Source organism: Harpia harpyja, chromosome 12 (assembly GCF_026419915.1).
Source record: "Harpia harpyja isolate bHarHar1 chromosome 12, bHarHar1 primary haplotype, whole genome shotgun sequence".
NCBI lineage: Eukaryota > Metazoa > Chordata > Aves > Accipitriformes > Accipitridae > Harpia > Harpia harpyja.
The window spans coordinates 36,701,440-36,724,473 of record NC_068951.1 but is presented as its reverse complement, the minus strand read 5'-3'; the positions used below and the strand labels follow the sequence as shown (position 1 = coordinate 36,724,473).

The 23,034-nt window shown below is 46.8% G+C and overlaps 1 protein-coding gene across 4 annotated transcripts in view; it reads left to right on the top strand.

The window, feature by feature from the left end:
- KCNMB2 (potassium calcium-activated channel subfamily M regulatory beta subunit 2) overlaps nucleotides 1-23,034 on the top strand; it is a 155,317-nt gene that overhangs the window by 86,976 nt on the left and 45,307 nt on the right. Inside the window, exon 2 of one of the 4 annotated variants that reach the window (XM_052804091.1) lies at nucleotides 17,214-17,363. The exons of the other annotated variants lie outside the window; for them this stretch is intronic. Coding sequence (XP_052660051.1) covers nucleotides 17,314-17,363 — 50 coding nt within the window. The 5' untranslated portion in view covers nucleotides 17,214-17,313. The remainder of the gene's footprint in view (nucleotides 1-17,213; nucleotides 17,364-23,034) is intronic. 4 annotated transcript variants of the gene reach the window in all.

Genomic DNA, 23,034 nt, shown 5'->3' with positions numbered 1-23,034 from the left:
ACTGCAGCTCAGCAGATCCACGGCATCTCCGCTGTGAGTCCTGCCAGCTGCATGGAGCAAACCCAAGCCCTTCTGTGCTGCTCAAAGAACCAGGATTTTCTGTCATACTGCCCAAAAACGTTGTAAATGCTCCAGAAAGGACAAAGAAGTGTTCGAGATGTCCCCCACCCTGGAAATCCAGGGAGATTTACATCCTCCTGAATGTAACATTTCAGAGAGCTCAGGGGCATTGGACATCCCAGGCCAAACTACTACCAAGAGCATAAAACCACAGCACTGTGGATGATCCCAAGCAAGTTCTAAGGGATATCAGTACTATGACATATATAAATTGATTTTTCAGACTAAGCCCAACAGCTACTTATCTCCAATAGCAAAATTAACATTCAATTAGATTTGCTAAATAATTCATGGCAATACATTTCACGTGGTTGCAAGTTCCAGCAGCGAATCATCAGTGTTTCACATTATTGCCCTGACAGTAACTAGGATTATTTCTTAAACAAAGGCATCTCTCATTGTTTCCACCATCCACACCCAGATTCTTCTGGGGCTTGAAGCCTCACCTTCTCCTATTGCCTAAGGCTACATTTGAAGGAATAAAAGGAATTGTTGCTATTGAGATTTTTAGTTTAAAGCAATTTAACCATACATAGAAGATTGATTTACTGCTGGATTTTTTTTCCAGCAATGAAACACATTTGGAGCTCTGCAAATCTTTTGTAACGAAGCGATGCAGAACCACTGTTTAGTCATGCAATTGAAATGAAAGTTAACTGAAAAGTATTCTGGGGACCATGAACCCTTTGCCAAATCTCAAAGAAAAGATTTATATTGTCAATCAAAAGGCACAAACGTTTCCAAATTGTCTTTTGTGGGTGTGCATTGTTGGGAGAAAGGCAAACAAGACACGGTAAACATTTCCTGCAGTCTCCAAGATACCGAGGGTATCAAGTATTGTGGGAGGGATGCAAATAATTTCCTAAGAAACTTCTGAACAGATACATGGCAATAATACTACAAGTTGAGAAGGAAGAAAACAGTTTTCTACCCATCATTGAAGCACCCCCACCTTTACCAAATCCATCCTTTTTCATTATCATATGTGAGACCAAAGCAGACTCTCAAAGAACAGGACTTTGGCAAGAAAACCACAAAATTCACCCTCTTCTGCTTCGCAGTCTGAACTATGTTTTCTCTTGACGGTCAAGCACACAGAGCAAACCCACTGTCACTCCACCAAAGCCTGGGGAGCAATCTCAGGCTTGGCCCAAGACAAAGACAAGCTGGCTCCTGGCCTTAGTGGCTTTCTGCTTTGACATTTGAAAGCCTTCTCATTAACTGCTTTTTATAAGGCATGTATTTATACACAGGGAACCTGGAAACAGTGGCTAGGGCATATGTTGGTTTGGAAACTAAGAGCCTGAAACTGTGCCTCCTGCTAGCTAGAGAGTTCTGTTTATTTGTGCAGTTATGTGTTATACCCTTCCCTGCATAGGATGTATAATTAAAGCCACCTGGAAATGCAAAGTGCCTTTCACCACACAGCCTGCTGACAGTGAAGCCACTAACGCCAGTCTCGCAGGACAGTATATTCCTCTAACTTGGTTTTACATCAATCTCTCAAACTCAGTCTGGCTCCATCTCTGCTCCCCAAGGATGGGCAATTCGGTAAATATGTGGTACCCCCTGCCCAGCTCCACTGCCCGCCCTGGAAATACCAGACCTTCAGCTCAGAGCACCCACAGTATTGCAAAGTCAGACTTTCAAGGCACCACGTACACACACTTAAAAGCCCAAAAGAGGCACGGTGAAGGAGAGGAGACCCACGCAATACTGCACAGACAGTACTTTCCTCTCTGAACTGAAACATTTTGTAAACAGGGTTTAGCAGGCTGTGGATAAAATTTGAGCTCTCTATAACCCTAATCTTAGAGATTACTAGAGACTCTCGTATTGCTGAGGGATCAAAGATGAATAGCCATTTTAGCCTGTGCTTCCACAGCAACTTTTACAACATTAGATATAATGACCAGGTGCTCAGCTGGTATAAAGTGCTTCAACTTTATTTTCTCCGCTAGCAATAAGAGTCAGTTCACACCATCCAAGGACTTCTCGCAAGGTCGGTATTAGATAAAGCCGATACACAGGTCTCACTGAACTACATAGCATTTACTCATTTTTCTTGCGTTTCTTCTGAGATCTCCACAGATGCTAACCAACTCATTAAGATATTGTCTCTGCTGCAGACACTGGAGTTTGTTGACATGCAAGATCAGCAACAGATACTTTAAAAGAAGAAATAAAGAAAAAACCTCCCACCACTTTTGCTGCCGTGTGGCTAACAGTGGGACTAAGACCCACTGGTCCTGCACAGCACATGGCAAGGGAGGAGCACAAGCACTAGTCCCAGGTACCAGGCACAGGCTGTTTCCAAATTCCCTGCTTGTCCCCATTTGCAGGGTATGCACCTGGCATTACACAGTGGCAACTTCAAGCCCAGCCAGGGAAACAAGGTCATTGTAATCATGATAGCAAGCAAACATCACAGCTGTGGACTTACAGCCTCAGGCTGTGGGCGTCTCGATGAGACAGACTGTGATTCTCAAGAGATACGCAACTAGCTGGCAGTGTCTCAGCAAGCAGCAGCATCCCCCGTAATGAATGAACTTGCCATACTCTGCACAAAAAATTCAGAGGGTGGTTTATGTCTTAGGCTTTCATTTGGTCCAGAGCTATAACTGGCTGTGAAAGCCAGAGAGGAAGTCCGATTCAAAAGCTTTTGAAAGGGAAAGGGACAAAACAAACCATATATGTGCTCTAAGAACAAAGTGTTAACTCCATCCACACTTCTCATAATGCAGCCAGGTAAACTGCAGCGGTGATCACGTCCTGCCCTGAAAGTAGGCAGCATCCACCATAAGAGTCTGAACAGCAGCGGTTAAGAGATACATTGCGGGAGACTCTCTTGCATTATAAAAAAGTTAGTGAATTAGTCAGAGAGATTGGCAAAAGACAGGAAAGGCTGGAGAACACTTGAGCATGATGCCAAAACCCACAAGCCACTGAATGGCTCTGCTGTTTTGCGAGCTAAATGGCTATTCATGCCATTAAGACTGAGAGTGACAGCACTGACAAGATTTATCAAAGAATATCTACTCTGGGCTCAATGAAAAATTGCCCCAGTAAAAACCCTGCCAGCACTGCTGACGTATATTATCTTTATTAGAAAGGCCTCTCTGATAACCAAATTCATGAGGAATTTTAGCAATTCATTTCTTCTTATAAACTTCTGCATATGAATTCAGCACAGACAGATGCAAATGGCAGCTTTGGCAATACATCATTATATTAAATCAGGGCTACATTTGTCAGTGGGTGTAGCAAAGAGGAAGGTTTAAAGTAAGGGTTTTTTTCTGCAAAGCACACTTAGAAGCAATGTGGTATACTACTAAAGTGCCTGTGCTACCACTGGAGTTTGTATTTAGCCCCCGCTTCGTCCCAACAAGTTAGATGCAGTATGGGGAGGCTGATGCCATTGCCCTTGGTGTTGTAATTAGTGTTCTTTATTGTTCATTTTTCTTTACCAAAATCTACACATGTTCCAAGTTAGACACAAAAGCAAAAACAAGAAACTTTGCTAATGGAAAGTTAGTGAAGCAGGATCCAACATCCCTCCCACTGAGTTATCCCACCAAAGCTGCTGGGTCAGGAGATGGCAGGCTTGGCTGTAACAACAATCTCCGTCTCCCTGCCAAGCCCTGGTGAGCAAGGATGGGAAACTGCAATAACTGTCACTTCTAATTTTCCCTCCGATGTGACAGTGCAGAGGTATGAAGGGAGCAATTTGCCCCAGCTGCTCTCCCGGGGCAGAGCAGCCAGACGCAGTGCCGCCCGCACATCCCTGCTGCATGAGAGCTCAAAGTGCCTTCAGACCCCCAACCCACAGCTTTCCCAGACTTTGGCTTTGTGATTGCTGCTTTGCACGAGCACTGGGTGAGCTCCAGCCTGAAGCAAAGCCGGGCTGGAAAGCTGAAAAGCAGCAAAGAGATGGCTCTTGCTAGGGCAAAGGATTGCCTGACTGCATCTATTCCAGCTAGCAAAGCCGCTCTTCAAGCTCAGATGCACGACGCACGCAGCAAGGCATCAAAGATGGCCATGGGGACAATGCGAGGAGTAGGTTCCCTCCAGCACACCCTCCACACCATGAGGCTGTGTGATGTCCCATCCCCAGGCTGTCCTCAGACACAGGGTGTTTCTGACCTGGGCCATGGCGGGAGGTTTTGGGAATGTCATCCTAAGTATGCAGAGCTTAAGATGTGACACGAAGTACTGTGCAGCAAACGAGCAACCCCACCTTGCCTTCACACAGGCTAGTAGGCACTGATTCTCTCCATCGCCTGATCCAGGGAGGTCCAAGAGAGCTCACTTTGTGAGATGCAAAATTATGAGATGGTGGATTCAAGCAGGAACATACAGCAGGCTCCAGCCAGGGATGGCTTTGGACTCTCCCACAAGTCCCCCACCTCTTACAATCTGCCCTAACACTGGCATCGTTTAGTCTCAGCAAAGCAACGCAGTGCTCTCTTGTCCTTTAATTTGGGTCCAAGGAGCCACAGAGCAGTTAAGAGGAGAGTGTGGTGCCAGCAGGAGAGGAAGCTGGTGAAGCTCATAAGCTCCCTGCTCTCTCCTGCTAAATCATGCCCTTTCTCCAGTGATGGGAAAGTTTAGCTAGGGTTTTTTTAGGGCAGAAGGGGCTTATTACATGAAACCAGTTCAACCCCCTCCAATATATGTGCTGGCATGTTCCAGCTGGCAGCGATGTTTCAGCTGCCCCCACCTCAGAGAGGGGTCAGAGCCACCCTGGCAATTCATGCTGCCCTGGCAGCTGGGCTCTGCCTGCTGTGCCTGAAAGGATGCTCAGAGCCCAGGCAGCCCCATCCAGGCAGGGGACATACAGGCAGCATGCAGAGCCCAGAGAAGGTGTGCTTCCAACTCCTACGTGGCCGTGGAGAGGGGGATCTGGTCCCCACACAGAGGTCTATGCCCCGCATGGATCACCAGATTTCCTGCCTTTAAAAAAAAAAAAAAAAACAGTAGGAAATTGCACCTAGGAGCAAATCTCCATGCTCAAACCCATTGGTTTCCACAGCTGCTTATTCAGCAGCCTGGAACAGCAAAAATTAAGAGTTCATGCACAAGTTCAGTGGTATCCCCTGGTGCAGCAAGATGAAGCTTTTAGTAGCAAGGTCACACAGAAATTCCCAAGTTCGCTGTGCAACATCAACCCGCTCGCACACAGCCTTACAGGGCTCTCAGAAAAGGAAGCAGCATCTCTTGTTTAAATCTGCACATTTCAGTGCATTAATGAAGTTCTCAGCTGTCCATCTACATTGAAAGGACACACTACACCATACCATGCTTTAAAGGGTCAGGAAGAGAGAGTGCAACGGCCTTTGACTTCTGACAGCAAGTTACTCCTTTAATCCTCACAACAGAGGCATTCAGTGTGGTGCCAAAGGCCTAAAGTCAACCTAATCCTGCTGCTGACCTAGAGAGATCATTAAATGCAGAGGGCTGCACAACAGTTATAAGCCATGAACCATGAGCCTGGCTGTTCCCCAATCTCTACCAAGAGCCACAGGTCAGGATTTCCCAACCCCCAGCCCCTCCTTTCCCCCGGGCAGGGCTGAGGCGGCACACATGCACACTGCACACCCAAAGCAGCGGTGAGGTGTGCTGAAAAATCAGTGTTTCAGACCAGTAAATCCATCCCCTTTGACCTGTGAAGAAATGGGTTTAACCTGGGGATGGTATTGAGGCAAGTCTCACAGTATAGACAAACAGCGACTTGATTTTAGTATCGTATTTTTACCACTGGATGGCCAGTTTTGCTAAATTACATGTCTAATCTTCCAGAGAGCAAGAGACCAACAAAACTTGCAGTACATTGTTATTGCAATGGGCAGGTGAGGAAAAGTACCTTACAGACCCGGGAGCCCATCCCACACAAGGGGAGGCAGAGAGTCTCAACAGTAGTGAGTGACACAGTGCATTTTGCCAAAACTTGACTGGAAGAAGAGGAATAAGGGCTGACAGACCTGTTATTCTAACAAAAAGTTTATCACGGTCTCTGTGGAAATGAGGTGTCCTTCCCTGCACTGACTGGCAAACATGAAGAGACAAGGCAAGTAGATTGACTGGAATCCCAATTACATGGCACAGGGTCAGACAAGAAGGGTACTACGTTCAACTCTCCTACAACGCTTCAAAACCCTTAAGAGGCAATTTTAAACAAAAGGCTAAAATGTAAATCTCACTTCTTGCCAGCTAGAAAAGAACAAAGAATTTCCCACTATGGCCTCTGAAAGATTAAGCACGTTATTGTTAACGCTGTGTAAGAAGTGGACATTAATTAATGCTGAGTTGCAAAGAAATTCCAGTAGTATCACATATTTCACTCCTGCTGCTGCAGCAATGAACCCATTATGAATAAAGAAATTAAAAACATATATCAAAAGCCAAAGTTAATGATCTTCCACTTGTTATTAAGTGTGAGCAACATATACCACTGGACTAGACTGAAAGAGGAGGAACATATCTCAGCTTTTGTTATAGGATAAGATCACAGCCGAAAGCACATCCTTTGCTGAGAATGAAGTGTTTATCAAGCGATTTCAAAGATACACGCTGCGACCTTGAGCCAAGCACTTCATATCTGCCACCCAGTAGGTTTTCTATCTACAAAACAGTAACAGCAGCACTTACCTCCTGCAACTTCGGAGTCAAGTTTAGGGTGTGGGGACCACTTTGCTGCTCTGTCCTTGTGCAGCAGATGCTACAACGGTTGGGGACATCCTGGAGACTCCTCCAGCCACAGCAAGGAGACAGTGAAATCCCATCTCAGGGTACCATGGGTGGGTATTTAGGAGCAGCCCTGGTGGAGGAGCTGGGGGAACCAGAGACACCTGGGCATCGTGGCTGGCAGGAGCAGAGAAGCCCAGCAAGAAGTGGTTACAGCCAATCGAGGGAAAATTGGGCTCAAATGAAGAGCCAGAAGTGAGACAAGACCAGCTGAAGCAGATCAAGCAGTATAGGGTCAGTCAATCAAAACTGTATTTGTGCTGCCAGGAGGGGGTTAAGGCTTTTTGCATTACCAAAAAAACCCAAAGGTGTAGGATTGCATTATCATCCTTAAACACAAGGGCCAAAGCCACAGCTGCAGTAAATCAGTGATGCTCCAAGGACACATGAGTGTGGCTCAGCTCCACGAGCAGGGACACCAGCTCTTTTCTTCAGCATTTGCCCCTTTCCAAGACATCTGTCACCTTGCAGATGAACCCAGGCTGACACTCAGCTGGACGCATCTGCAGCTGCAGTGAACCTTTCCTGCAAGTTCCCATCTCAGATATTTATTTCAGTAGTTCTTGCTTTCGTATCTTTACTATTTTTACTACTTCCTTTAGTTTTTTTGGCTTGAACTGAACGGTGTGCCTTCACATTATTTCCATCATTGCTCTGCCCATATCTGATATGTGTGTCAGCGACTGCAAAATTCCACAAAGCTTAGCTAAATCCATGTTATCTGGTAAATAATAGCAGCATGTCCCCCTGTTCAAAGAAAATGATGAGAGGTTTATTACTGTAGCATCAGATGAATTTGTTTTGTATAATTATGCATTGAATTTAAAAAGAGATGTCATGCGGGCAATCTTTAGAGTCATAATAGACAATCTGTAAGAAAGAACAAAGGAAAATAATTTTAATAAAACATTACACCCTAAGCAAGAAATATGCTTCATTTATCATACATGAGAAAAAAATAGTTATTTGATGTAAAACAGAATTGTGACCTTGCTGCAGAAGGGTTCATTACCTAAGACCGCAACAAGCAAATTAATGGATTTTGGAATGCTGCAAATAATAGTAATAATAATCATTTTGGTTCCTGGCATTTGCTTGCTGACAGCCAGATGTAGCGGCAAGCGTTTTGTATTATTATTTATAAAAGGGATTGCAAATAGAATTCCACATAACCTTAAAGACGTTACAGAAGCATGTGTCTAAGGCAAGGGTATTACACATGAGTAATCAAGGTTTTCTAAGTGCTTATAAGCCAAGCAGCAGAAGCCCAGAAACAAAACGCTGGCTGCCAGAAGAGTACATGCTTTATGCAAGGACACCTATGTACATGGTACTATCAAGTATGCATCATTCTGGCATTTGAATCTGCACATAGGAAGGTTATGATTATGGTTACTATGGAAATTACTCATGCAGTTTCATATGCATTTTGCATGTGATAAACACTTCTGTGATAATTAGTCTGTTGATACTGTTTAAGGGAACTGTTGCACTCCTGGGAAGTGTCAAATTGTCAGGTTTGGACATTGCCCTCTCTGCAGAGTCTCTCCTTTGCTAAGCGATAAGGGTTGTCCGAATTATCTCCTCCAGTAGGTCCCAGTTCAGTTCTTGGCCCTTCTGGGCTGGACTGGAGCTGCCTGGAGCCCTGCCCCAGCATCCCACTCTCCAACACGGCTCCACCTCAAAATACCAGCAGCAAATTTGCTCTTTAGCAGCTGATGGAAAAAGTTTGCCCTCCCCACCCCCTCAGCCAGCCTGTCTGCAGAGCACTGGGAACGGGCTGCAAGAATGATGTGTTATTTGGGGTGAAAATTTACTGGAAGAGTGACTGCTGCTCCTGGAGGGATTGGATGGATAGGGAAAAGCTGATGGTTTTTCAGTGACAGAGAGAGCACTGAAGTGCTCTGCCCCAGCTAAAGGATGTGCTGCCAAAAATTAAGGAAGGGAGCAGGAAACAGTGTGCGGGGGTTTTACCTCATTAAACCCGCACAAAACCTAAATCAGGCCTTCAGAGCAGCTTGCGATGAAGCAAGTATTCTGTGTGGAGCTGGCAGGATTGCCTTTGTTTTTCAACAAAGATCACAAATAGGTTTCTAAAACACCTCAATGTGTTTAAAATGGTAAAGTTATTAGGCAAGTAGGTACAATAAAAGAAACATCTCTGCAAATGGAAAACCCCCAGGCATATACGCCTTCAAAACGCTATTGGAATTTTAAACCCTGATAATTGCTTTGTAATGTAAGCAATTGCGTTATGAGCGTGAACACCGCAGCCAATGCATCACCGCAGCCTACCTTCAGCTCTGGCTTCAGTCATTCCCCTCAGCAAAGCACCCTCTGATTGCAGCAGGCTTAAATGTAACTCGTGGCGCAACTGATTGCATATACTGAAGTGAGTTCATTTAATGGACAAACCTGGCTTCTCTGTAGTTGTCTGTGCAAGACTGGCAGAGGGAGAAAGCCCTGTGCCATGGGGCACTGCAGGGTGCTGGCTCAAATGCTGCCAGCCAGGAGCCCGTCCCGGCGTGGAAGGGATGCTCCGGCAGCTCTCCCCGAAAGGGAGAGCCCTAAACAGCTTTCGGTCCCTAAATCCGTGATTTATTAGAAAACCGCTAGAACAAGGCAACTTTTCTAACAGAGAAAATTTCCCTCCTTTAAGTGAAACAAATTAAACCAGAGAGGGCTAAAAACAAACCTGACTGCACCCTTGCAGGCTGTCGTTTCTTTCAGGCTTGCTCTGAATTTAGCAGCTTCGGAGGCTGCATCTAAAATATATTCAACCTCTCCTGGGTCCCAGACATTTCTCCTCGCTATCGCCGCCCCGGCTGATGTCCAGCAGCTCGCAGGGGAGCCCGGCTGCCCCACGCTCAGCCTCCTTGCCCCGGGGCCAGCACAGAGCCAACAAGCCGCCTTCCTCCCCACCACCTCTTCTACGGACTAATGCACACAGTAAATTACCGGCAAACAAATGAAAAACCCCACTGTATCACAGAGGGACTAAAATTAGCAGTGAAATCGCCTGGAGGTACAGGAGCGGTTGAATTTGGTACATGGCAACGAGCAGCTCCCTAAAGCTGGAGCGGGAGCCGCATGCGGCCGGGTTCGTGCGAGCGGTGGCCAAAGCGCTATAGGTGACCCACCTATAGCTGGCAGGTCCTCCGATGAGTTTGCTGCTTATGCTTTCCATCAAATTCAGGCTGAAAATATTCATGGTGGGTGTCTGCCACAGGCTGAGTTTCAAGGTGGGGAAAGCTTCACAAAACAGCTTCACAGTTTCCGAGCAGTGGGCTGGAGAAGAAACGCCATGTTTTGTCCGTGTTAAAGGCTCTGAAGCATTTAATCGAAAAGCTTTAGCAACCCTGTGCTTAGGAGGAGGAGCTGGGAATTTGGCAGGAGGGTTTTTGTGTCAAAAGCGTGCCTTTTGCTATTTCTGGAGAAAAAAAAAAAAAAAAGCCGAACTGGCCAAATTGTGAACCTATCGAGGTTTGCAAACACTCGGTAAAGACCTGCTCAAACAAACGCAGCTGCCAAATTCTGCAGCCGGGCTTGCTCCTGGATGTCCCTCTTCCCACCGGACCGCAGGAGGGGACACTGTCCCTCCCAAGCCCTCGGGTTTCAGGAGAGAAGGCAGCAGTTCCTCCCCGTGTCCTTCCAGCAGAGCCGTCCCCAGGCGCGTCCCACAGCCCCGAGCCTCTTGCCGGGGGCTGGGTACGTCCCACCAGCACCAGCAAGGGTCCGGCCCGTGATGCAAGGGCTGTGCTGGAGCTGCCTGGTGCCCTCCCACAGACCCCGGTGTGACACGGGATCATCCGGACTTGGGATCCGAGTCTGTTTTTGCCCACACCTGTAACTGTCCCCGAGACCTTTCGGCAGCTACAGTCATTATCACCCCTGAGAGTGTTGCAACTTTCTGTACTTTCAGTTCCTCAATTACATGGATTATCACATAAAACACTCCTGGTGCTACAGGAACAGACTAAAAATAAGAAGTTTGTATCCTCCTAATACAAATGAAACCTATTAGTACTGTTGAGAGCGTAGCGGGTTCATTGTTTTGCAGTAATGAAGCTTTCATCTCAAGAGATCCAATTCATAAAAAATACTCACCAAGGCTGTACACATTTCCTTTTTTTTTTTTTTAATGCCACTGACATCCCTTTAAGTTCAAATCTGATTCTGGATTAGACCTGCAATTGAAATAAAATGGAAGAGCTACAGAAAATTAAAAAAAAAAAAAAAAAAAAAATCACCTCTGATTGCAGGGCACACCCTGGCCACCCTCAGGCAGGCAGCACCATGCCCACCCCAGGCTGCGGGTGCTCAGATCCACACACCTTCCCCTGCTATAAATAGCTGCAGCCACCTTTGCTCTGTTTCCCAAAATAGAAACACACTCCAAAGGAGATAGGAACAGCAAAACACCGTACATAAGTGCCTTTTTTGTTTTTTTTAATAAATACGAATTTGTAACCAAAACCACTCAAGGCAGGCAATAATACAGCCAAGGAAATGCTGTCTGCAAGCACCTGCAGGGGAACCAACTGAAGGCTGCAGGCACCAAGTGGGGGGTGAGGAACAAGCAGGTTTTGATGCTTGTCCACTTCTCCCCACGCCAAGCTCCAAATCACAACGGTGTGATTAAAATGTATAACCTAAAAATTGAGATCTGCCCCTCTGGCTGCTCCAGAGTTTCAGCAAGGGTAAACAGTCTGTCTTCAGGTCTGCCCACCACCTCCACAGGGCAGGACAGGCTCCGGGGGAGCATCCCTGCTCCAGGAGAGTTGTGTGGTGGGACATGGCACCCGGGCCCTGCCCCGACACTCTGCTTGGGGGAGATGCATCTCCCACTACCCCTGGGAAAAACGAAAACGAGCCTGCTTTTCCCAGCCTGGTGGCTTCAGCCACACCATGGTCGCAGAATGGCACTGGGTATTGGAGACCCCAACACCAGGCACCAGTGCTGTTGGACCTGACCTCCCTCCATCCTTCCCTCCACCGAGGGAGCCTGGAGACAAAGCCAGCCGGGACGTGCCCCACGGCCATCCCTCCCATCAAGGGCTCGTCTACTTCTCCGCTTCCCTTCCACCAAGAGGCACAGGCATGGAGATCTGATAGTAGTAAAGGTTTTGCTCTTTCAAGCTTCAGAAAGAAAATTAAAAGGCAGGAAAGAGGCGGAGGAGAGGCTTCCCCTTGTATTTTCCCTCAGGCCTGAAACGACAGCACCAGGCCACGCAGCAAGTTGGGGATGCAGTGCGGGTCGCCTGCCCTCCCACACCTCAGCACCCACAGTGGCAGCGGGGGAGGCGGATGGGGGAAGGATGAGCATCTCTCTTCCCCTTTTCCCCCTGATTGAGGGGGAAAAGTCAGGCCTCGCTTATCACAATTTTGATTATCTAAAAACCCATCCCTTATCCAGAATGAGGTCATGTTCCTGACATGGGTCATCACATCAAAAATGAACTTGATTATCTTAAACCTCATTTATCACAGCTAGTTCATTGTTACCCATATTACTTGGTAAGTGAAGGTTTGAGCACTTTAGGCTTTGCTGGTAGGGGCAGCACATTTTCACCCGAGCTTTTGCCTGCTAAGGTTTAAACACCCTGAAACCACAGGTCTGAATCTGAGTAGGGCTGGATCAGACCTCCCCAAGCAGAGCGCACGATCCTGGCTCTCTCCTGCCTAGACATTAGAGATGCCACAACACCTTATGGGAACACAGATTTCATCCCAAATCGCCGAGACCCACGGTACGCAATAGCCATACTGCCAGACCTGCCTGCGGGAGCCTTCCTCCGGCTGCTGGGCACTTCCCTGGGGGTGGCCGAGCTTTAAGGGTGAGCTCAGGAGCCTCTCACAGGGATAAAAGACACCTCATGGGTCTGGCATTTTGTTGCTGTTTGTTGTATTAATTCAGAGGAATTAGTGCCGTGGGACAGAAAGCGCATAAGGCCACTGAGAAAATGTGGAGAGGAAGGCGACTTGCCCGGTGTCTTGGCTGCAGACTTGCCCCACGTTTCACCCTCCCTCTGTTAGCCTCTGCCAAGAGCCAGCTGAAGGCTGCTGGAAGGGTTTTGCATGAGAAAGCTAGGAATGATTTTTGATTCCTAATTTATCTGGTAAAAGGAATCGAAAGCAGCTCAGCTGCACCCGCTTAGGGTTGTCTGTCTGTCCCCTTCTCTGCCCTGCTGGGCTGAGCATCGTGCATCATCATCCCACTGGCGCTGTACGCACAGGGAATCGGAGCTTTCTGGCTGTAGGTGCACGGAACACTGCAATGTGAAAACTTGTTTCTAGCCCTGTACCATTGCCTCATCCCTCTGTAAACCCAGACAGCTCTCACCGCAGAGCTTCCCAGCATTGGGCATTCATGGGTCAAACTCTTCACTTACACCAACTTTTTGAACACAATTACCAGCTATTTCAAACACAAAGTGTTCTTAGCCTCACCTTAGATCAACTTTTCCAGCAACACTGGTTCCCAGAAAAAAAAACCACCCAAAAAACCCAAAACAAACAAAACAAACCCACACAGATCTTCAGCAAGAACCTTCCCTCCAAGTCAAGCAGCCACCAGAGAACAGGCAGTGCTTTGCTGCATGCCGGGGGGGTGGGGGGGTGGGTCAGGCAACCGGGGCTCATTACCAGAGCAGGAGGGCTACAAGGCAGCATCAAACACACCAGGCACACCTCCTGCAGAAAGCCACCCTCTCTGAACCCTTGTAATTGGTGATCAGTCCCACACAAGGCTAAAAATCTGGTTCATTAAAGCATGAACTGCTGAGCCCCTCGTTAGATGCCAACAACGTCTTCTCCTGGGGGATTATTTACCCTGCAGACAGGGTTACTGGCCCTAGAGCAGCAAAGCGGAGGTGGTGCAGCAGGGGCACATTTCCCATCCACAGGGTGATACCACGCTGTTTCACAGAGAAGCTGCTTCCCACACACATTAGAAAATATCCAGTATAGCTGCGTACACACAAAGCATATGTTTCCGTATAATGTATCTATATGGTGTAGCTCCTCTTTCTGCTTTCACTGTATTTTATCTTTAAATTGGGAGAGCTTTTTTGTAGCAAATCATCAGAGAGGAACAGCTAGTTACCAAGGAGATTCTCTGATGAATCAGAGACTGACTGGTATAAGATCTAGACAGGCTGTAGCTTCTTAATTCGTGAGACCTTACATTTTAAGCAGGGGAAAAAAGATCCTATCACAACCAACTGTGGACCACGCCAGCAAAAGCAGCTTTTATTTTTGTCGTAAGGAGCAAATAGCAAGCACGCTGCGTGGGAAATCAGTGAGCAGCCCGAGACGAACGGGAGCATCTCTCCGGCACGCTCTTGACTTGGAAAAGCAAATACCACCCAAGGACAAAGTGGCCCGATGGAGGTGACTGAGGGAGAGGCTGGGAAGCCCCTGATTCCACACTGGCACACGCAAGGATACACAGGGATGAGCGAGCACCGGAGAAAGAGCTGCACTCCTGCTTCCGCACAGCCCTGGCATTTTGGAAAGTAAAGGTTGCACGGCCAGGTGAGGTGCTGCCTATCCGTGCACCGGCCACAAGTTCGGCACAATATTGGGACTGCCCCAACCCTGAGCCCGCTTTGCTGCCTGATTCATGCAGTTTTCTTCTGAGGAGCAGGTGAGAGGGATGAATTTTACCAAATGACAGCAAAGGCACTGACTCCGCACTGAGCATCCCACCCTTGCGGGGATGGCCATCATGCCCCGGAGGGGCCCAGGCAGCCAGGGATGCGCAGGCAGAGCAGATGGGAAGAAGATTCTTTACAAAGGTGGGGATAACAAGGACCTCCGTGAAATTAAGTTTGGAGAGAGAGAAAGTTCCACTTTTTGGGGGTGACTTTATTCAGAGGGTCTTTGCACCCACTTCCTTCTGGTGGTTCGTTTCTGAATAATTGCTGAACACTGGTGCTTCGCCTCTATTTAAAAACACAAGTAATTAAAACTGCCTGGGAACTACAAGAGCAGTGAGAAATACTTGGAGACATCAAGAGACGAGATATACTGAAACCTCCTGCTTGTAGATAGGTTGTTTTCCCAAAGGTGGAAACTACAGAAGTATGTAGATGAGAGGGAAAATCTCCCTGTCAGATCCCCTTGAAATCTCCATTTTGGGCACTGCTGCTCCGCTGCTGCTAAGGTAAACCTGATCCTTACCGGGGGAAGCTGCAGGATGCGCCGAGGCATTCGGGACAGGGATGGTGCCGAGAGCTTAGACGGGCTGCTGTGAACTATCGGGGAGTGAAGATTAAAGCATGTGTTAAAGAAAATTCAGGCTTTACTGCTAAGTGCACCCTGGAAAGGATTTCTTAGAGCAGTTACATCTGACAAGAGACTGGCACAAGCCAGGCTTTAACCGAGGTTTTGAGCAAGGACTTTTTATAGGCAAACAGTTTCAAGTGCTGTTTTGAGATATAAATTACACTTGCTCATCTGAGGAATGAATTAGCTGTTGGTAGCTTTTGTGGGCTGGAGCTAGAGGCTTACAGTAATGTTTTAGTGATGCATATTGTGATGTTGTTATGGGGGGACACTTATTAGAGTACCCTGTGGACCTCATTTGGAAAGCAAAATACTCTGGAATGCTGTGAGAGAGACTGAAAACAGCATATGGGGTAGTGAAGGGGCGCAAGAAACACTTGCTGACAGCAAGCTGCTTTTGGCACTGAAGAAAAAAAAAATTGTCAGGACATTCCAAGCTGTGGCTTATAGCCAGTAGGTAACTCACTGTCCCCTCCAACTTCACATGCAGGGGCTCATACAGCATTCACTCGCTGCACCTCCCAGCTGTGCCAGGCAAATTAAAGGTGTAGTGGCAGCAAATTAGAACAGGCTGCCAGCTTTCATGTACTTAATGGGCTATTGAGTCTTATTTGACTTCATATTTATGATCTTTATTCACTTTGGGGTGAAGCTGAAGTCATTTATACATTAGCATTTAAACCAGAGAAGGGCTGAGGAAGCAGTAACTGCACACAAACTTCCCACAGGCAGAGCACAAACCTCCACACGCTCCCCAGCTTACAAACACTGTGCTATGCCACAACAGTGCCATTACTCCAGCCTTGGGCTGATTTGGAATATCCATATTCCCCAGAAAGCATTCAGAGTTTGCTTTTCCAAATGTGTACAAGCAGTAGCTGCTAGAACATGAACTGTATCTTACACAGTGCTTTTAATCTGAGAGTAGCAAACAGGCAGGTTAGGGATTTACGAATGGAGAAACTGAGGTAGTGAGCATTTAAGTAACTTGGATGAAAACCTGCAGCTGAACAGGAAGTGTCCAGATAGGAACTTAAGTCTTCACTTCCACTGCTTTGCAGTCACTATTAGTCTGGAAAGCGTTGGAAATTCATCACTCATGACTTTTGCTATGCAGCAAAGCTGGTCTGAACACAGGGACTAACCGTAGCATAGCCCCTGTATGGTGCAGTGCCTGGGCTGGAGGAATACCTGCATTCTGCCTCTGCTTGTGAATTTTGACTGCAGTAAACGAGTAGGAGGTTGACAAAGGTCTAAACACTGGCTTTGGAGTTCGGTTTGTTGCCATAAGCATTTGTCTGTGTAAATACCTAGAATAAGGTCAAGGAAAGAGGTGGGGATTCATGAGGAATATGAACTGCCAGGTGAAGGGTGGCCTCCACCAAGCCATGGTGGTCGACAGCACATCTGGTCCCTCAGTACTAAACTGGTGTTGGAATGGGGAGAGGTTGTTACAGATAAAGCTAAAATACAAAGAAACTGATGTAGTTTGCTCCGGACCTCTGCATGCATATATTCTTACACGGTGTTTCTGAGAAATCAGTTATTCTCAGCACATATAGCGTCTGTTGCTGAGCACAGAGTCCAGGCACTGGGGAAACTTATGAAACAGCCATACAGATTAGCTCTCAGCCATAATCCACTCAGTCCCACTTGAAGAAATCCTGTCTTTCCCCAGGAGGGCTTTGTTGCCTTGCTAGAAATCCCCTTACTCACCAGCAGCCCCTCAGTAGGGCAGGTGGGTTTTTCCTCACAGGGGTACTCTGTGCTAGCTTCAGCCATTGACTTCTCCCCACCCAAAACCAGTGCTTAGATGGATCCCACAGAGTATTTCCCTTGTGTCCCCAACACGGTGTCCCAGCATTGCCTTACCTCGACTGGTCACTCCAGGGGAGAAGACACCCCGGGAGTCCCAAGGCTGCAGTGGGTTGAGCAAGCCAGGTTTGGGAGCAGGACTCGGGACCACCCCAGCCCCTCACACACTCTGGAAGGCAAAGCTCAGCACCAGCACAGCAGGGAGGCACAGGATCCTTCCTGACAACCTTCTCTGAATGACCCAGATTGCATCAACGAGCTCTGGAGGGAGCCCGCAGCCAGTGCTCTTCAGATGGGAGCGTAGGATTTGCAACATGGGGCCCAAGAGAGACAAGGAACACGGCAATGGGAAAGGAAAGCAGAAGGCGTCAGCACCCTTCCCACCTTCAAAGCTGGTAAATGTCTCTTATTTCCCTTTCTGTTCTTTCTTTTAAACAAGCTAGAGAAGTCACCCCCTCTCTGTGCCACTCGGCATGCAAAGTGGCAGGGTGTTAGGGAGACCCTGATGCTGAGGACTGAACCTTGCCTTCCAGGCTACTATTCAAAAGTCCAGAGGCAGCCCAGCAGACTGGAATATTGCATGTGTCCAGAATGACCCAACATTCCTCCCCTTTATATTTAAGTACCATTTGGTAGGTAAGCGTACCAATAACCAGATGCTGCATGTAGTGCCAGCAGAGGGACAGTGGTAGCAAAGGAGTCTCCTGGTTTTTGCATGCTTGTTCAGAGGCTACAAACACTGAAGTATTGATGTTTGCGATACCCTTCCAGGTGAAGGACAGGCAGAGGCAGCAAAACCCAATCGGTGAAGGGGTCTGTGATGCTCGCCCCCTGCCCAAAACGATGCATGGTGGGACATGCCAGAAGTCCCCACTCCCATGAGAGTCTCCCTCTGGGACACTGCAGCTCTGCAGTGCCTCTTGGGCTGAGCAATGCCTTTTGGCTCATATAATCTTATTTAAATGCAACAAGCATCTTCCCCTATGCAGGTGCAAGCCACAAGCACCATTATTCTGGGCATATAAGCCACTTACAGCAGCATTGCCTCTCTCTTAATGAGAGAGGCATCACAGCAGTAGCTACACTATGGACTACTAATTTACTGCTAAGTGTCTTGACCCTAGACTTTAACATGCATTTAACTAGAGGTCTACAGCAGACATATTACAGTGCAACTCTAGAAATGCACTTTTACAGGAATAGTTTTAGTGCCAGCTGAACTCAGTGGCAAAAGTCCCTCCAGCTCCCATGTGGCTGGGGACTCGCTTCTATGCATCCATGTACAGGTAAACACTGTTGGGTGGAATATTTGGTTAACAAAAGCATGAGGCAATGCAATTTCAATAGGCATTTCACCAGAAATGAAGCAAGGTGGAAAGTATGGAGTTAGACAGAAAATTAATTAACTGTCATTTAGGTAAAGCTTCTCCAGTACAGAACTGAAATCTGCACTCCTGATGCAGCCCCGCAGATGCTTGTAACCCTTGTGCTTGAGGCACACATCAATATTCTCTGCTGGGCTGGGTCCAGATCAAGTTGGCTTCACTTAGCATCACACTCACCCTTCAGCACAGGCACATACCTGCCACTTAGTGCTCAGAAATATCATTTCCTAGCTGCACTGCCAGGGGTGTGCAGGAGGCATAACAGGCCAAATTTCAATACAATGTCAGTCAGTTTAACTCCCAATTTGCTCAGCAGAGCCATGCCCATTTCTAAAATGGGTCAGCTGGACCCCTCAGTTGGTAAGCTGGTCTTACTAACTGGTATGTGTCCAGCAGCAGTTTTACGCTCCTGCTAATATCAGTGGAGATGTTAAATTGCCTTTAATTAGAGCTTTGAAAGATCCCACTGTTTCTCAGCAATTAGCTTCTGTACTGGGTTTATTTGAATTGAACAGTAGCCCTCCACACCAGAGATGTGACAAGCTTGGAAAACTGTCCATTTTTTACTCTACTTCTAATTCTTAACTCTACTGCCAACGTGTAAAGGCTGGTGAGGAGACAAAATAGGTCTTGTACGAGACAATAACAAATAAAAAAAAATCTCAGAAATAGCTTAAGCCCATCCATGTCCTACCCACATGCTCACAGTTGGGTTTATGCTGCTTAAAACCAAAGTCTGTCTCTGCTAATACACAGTTAATTAGCTCTGAGTGAAGCTGTGTGGTTTTGAGAAGCACTGGAAGTTTCAGAGGTGGGGGAGCATGATGGAAAGCATCCTGCTGCTGCCAGCAGACCTGCCAGGTCTCAGCACTGCAGGCTGCCTCCCCAGCAATTAGCAGGTCAGCATTAGGAGGCAAAGGTTGCTCCTGGATGGGGTTTGCTGTCAGCACAAGGTCTCAGTGTGGAAAGAAAAAAACCTTTCCATCCTGTCTCCAGCCCTCTCCCCTCCCATTCTGCACATGTCCATCCTTCAGCATCCCCCAGCTCTGTCATCCTTATTAGATTTCCTCTGTCCCACTCAGGTCTTATTCTCCCTCCCCAGCTGGCCTCTAAGATGCTACATCTGACACTGCAAACTGTTTTATCCCCCCTCCACATCCCTCTGCCCTCCATCTCATGGCCTCCAGGGCTCCTGCCCCTCTGCATTGCTCCTACATCAGCTCCAGAGCTGTAGCAACATGCTGATCTGAGGGATGGTGTGCCTTCACCACCTTGAAACAAGCCTCCAGCCAAGTTATTAAAACCATTTAATACCACTTGTCTGACTGGTACAGAAGTTACACTACTTAAAATAATAGCATTTCTCACTAGTTACAGATAAAACAGACCCTTCTTAGTCATTAAGATATGGCCTGATGTACATTACAAGATATTAACAGCCCCATAAGTGAAATAACAGATACAAGACCAAAAGCGAAGTCATAAGTGTTCTCAGATGCCTGCAGGTTAATCATTTTATATCTCCATAGGAGCATTCACCAAAGCTTTCTATCACTGTACAGCCTTAAAGCCACAGGACACCTCTGCTCCCAGTTACAGCTCTGCCTTGTCTACAGGAAGCAAAAGCAGGGAAGGAAGGTGCTTGGTTGCCTCCAAACACAAGCTGATGGAAAAGCTGAAAACAGAATCTGGAAATTTTGATTCCCGTTTTCTGTGTCACTCAGGGGGGAAAAAACAGTCCCTTGTTGTGTCATTCCTTTACAGTGATTATAAAATTGATACTTCTTTCAAAATGTTTTTTTTTTTCCTTCAAGTGCACATCCACTCCTGATCTTATGGGCTCAAACCATACTCCTGGTATTTTTGGAATTGATTGCAACCTCCTGATCCATAAAAATAAGCAACACCACCAGCAAAACAAGAGCACAGGTGCTGCTAAAATGGCAATCACTCCTCAGGATCTGAGCCTGCAGTTACACAGCCCAAGACAGAAAGCCACTACCTCCTCCATGCAGCAGAGGTGCCAATTTCCCTCCATTTGGGGATTAAATAGATGACCACATAGCAGTTAGCTGACCTGTCTGTATCCCGCTCAAGGGCTGTAAGCACTCAAGAAGCAGCACAGCTTCACCTTAATTGCATAAGCACACAGTTTGTTCAAACTACACTCAGGCCCACACTCAAGGATTTAAAGTAGTCTTTAGCATAGTCACTGCCTCAAGTGCATTAGTCTCCTTTGCATACGCATAAGGTGCTTGAAAGCTTCAGCTCCCATCTCTACTCCTACAGTAGAAATCGTGACCATTTCATTTTATGCTGTTGATCAAAAAGACCACAAGTGACTAACGTCAGATGGGTCAGAGAAAGCAAGGCAAAAGGTTTGAGCAGAAAAATTCTACCAGAACCCACCATAAAGGATCAGGCGAGTTTAATTCACCCCCTTTTTATCCTTACAACCCCACTCTCAACCCAGAAACAGCAAATTTCATCAGGGCACCAGAAAGCCACAGCTGTTTTGGAGCACTGCTCCTAGCCAAGTGCTAGCATCTGCAGGAGGGACCATCATGTCACACAAGCCAGCAGCCCTTCCAGATTGGCCATTTTTGTAGGCACCCAATACAAGTAGCCAGCCACATAAGTCAATCAAACCATCTGCAGCTTCCACAAACTCATCATGTGAGACAAATGCATCACTTATTTTCAAAACAGTTAACAGCCATGAACCTGGAGGCTGAAATTTCAGTTCATGTCAAGGAACACAGTGGTCAATAACAGATTCAGCCCACAAATAACTAGGAAAGTCCTGACCCGTACAATGGGCCAAGGATAGAAAGGCAACTCATTTATTTCTCAATTGTTTGTAGTCTCTCCAAAACTAGAAAAAATGGGCTCCCTCAGTTACATTTAATAAGTTATTGCTATAGCCTAGCCCAGAACTCCTCCAGCAAAATGCCATTAGACCCACCGTCTGGTACTACAGACAGCTGCTCCCATCCAATAACTCTGATCAGAACACATACTAGAGGAGGTGGCTTCAGAGTTCAAGCATCAAGCCGAGACCAGCTAGGTGCTCAGGTTGAGCAGTTAACATCCTTAAAGACCCTCTAGACAGTCCTGGATATATAGCATATGCTGTAAGGGAAAGTTGTTTATCTGGGGGAGGTAATCAGCAGGGAGAAGGGAAAACAAGTCCCTCAACCCTGATCATAAGCATTAAAGACTGGGGCTCCCTGTTGTAGGACGATGGCCAAACTATTGCTTCTTCAAGAAACTGGCTGAAATCCAGCCCTCAAAAACATTGTCAATGGCATCTTGTTAGGTGTCCCAAGGAAGAAAATATTACAGAAACAGGGACTATCATTCATTATTGCTGTCAGTTTTATAGGACAAGTGTCAGCATAACACAGCCAGGGCCTCATGCTTCTGATGCCAGCAGGAGCTAGCAGCCCTGGAAAAGCAGGTCAGGCAGCCTCATGCTGGTCACCAGGTGGGGACAGGATCACCATCAAGGGCTACCAGGGACAAGCACCCCACAAGCTCAAACCTCTCATTTCACACCTTCTCTAAATTTGGCTTTTCTTCCTCCACCTTTAACTGAAGCCTGTGGCTGTACCAAGCTCACCCTATGTCTCGATAACCAGGTTTGCATTCCTTCCCACCACCAAGCAGGTTAGCACCAGCCCTTGTCCCCTTTGCAATATTGCAACTAAAGCTCTATTTCTCATGTCTTATTTTCCCAGTTTGAGATTATTTGGTGCCCACATGCCTCTTCTCCTGGCAGCACCCCCAGCATTGCCTCTTGGTGGCCACAGGCGCACTCAGGCTCTGTCTCATTCTACTAACCCACTCTCCCATCTGGTACAGGCAGCACCGATCAGCCTCCCTCAGGCAAGGTCTTATTACTAAGAGTGGAATTTTCCAAATATTGGCTCATTTTAGCCTAAATAATGTCATTCTGATATTATTGCCTGTAAAGCTGGCTCTGTTTCACCTTCTACAATAATTCAAAAGCAACTTGGCTGCATCAAAGATAACTCACAGATAACAGCAGCAGAACCAGGCCATGTTTAGTACGGTCCATCAGCTAAACTAAAACTGAGACCCCCATCTGCTCTTGTCAAGCAGTGATAGGCATAAATCAATACACTCATTTCTGCACAGTTCTTCCATGAGCACATACCTACACAGGGAGGAAAGCACATACATTCAACCTCACTGAACTTTAATGTAGATTACAGTAAATCGTATATTGTAAATACTGTATATTGTACTGGCATCTTTATGCAGTACAATATACATACTTTACCCCTGAATGCTACAATACAAAGAGTAAAGATACTTTAAATAACAATGCACAAATAAAAAGGAAATACTTCAGACTACTGAACACAATACCTTAGATGTACAAATAGCACTTTTCCACTTGCTTGCAAACATCTTCCCCCATTTCAGACAGCTCCCAATTCTTTGGTCCAACACCTCCAAAAAGCTGTTTTCTCAAAAATGTCTCAGCAAGAAGCTCTACAAAACAACCCCTAACAAACCAGCCACCACTCCTGCTGCGGCTGCTGAGTGAACTATTTATCTGCTCTTAATCTAGCCTTGATCACAAGCACCTGGAACCCACAAACACCCAGCACATCCTGGGCTGATTGCTCTGAAGTGCCATAGTTTCATTAAC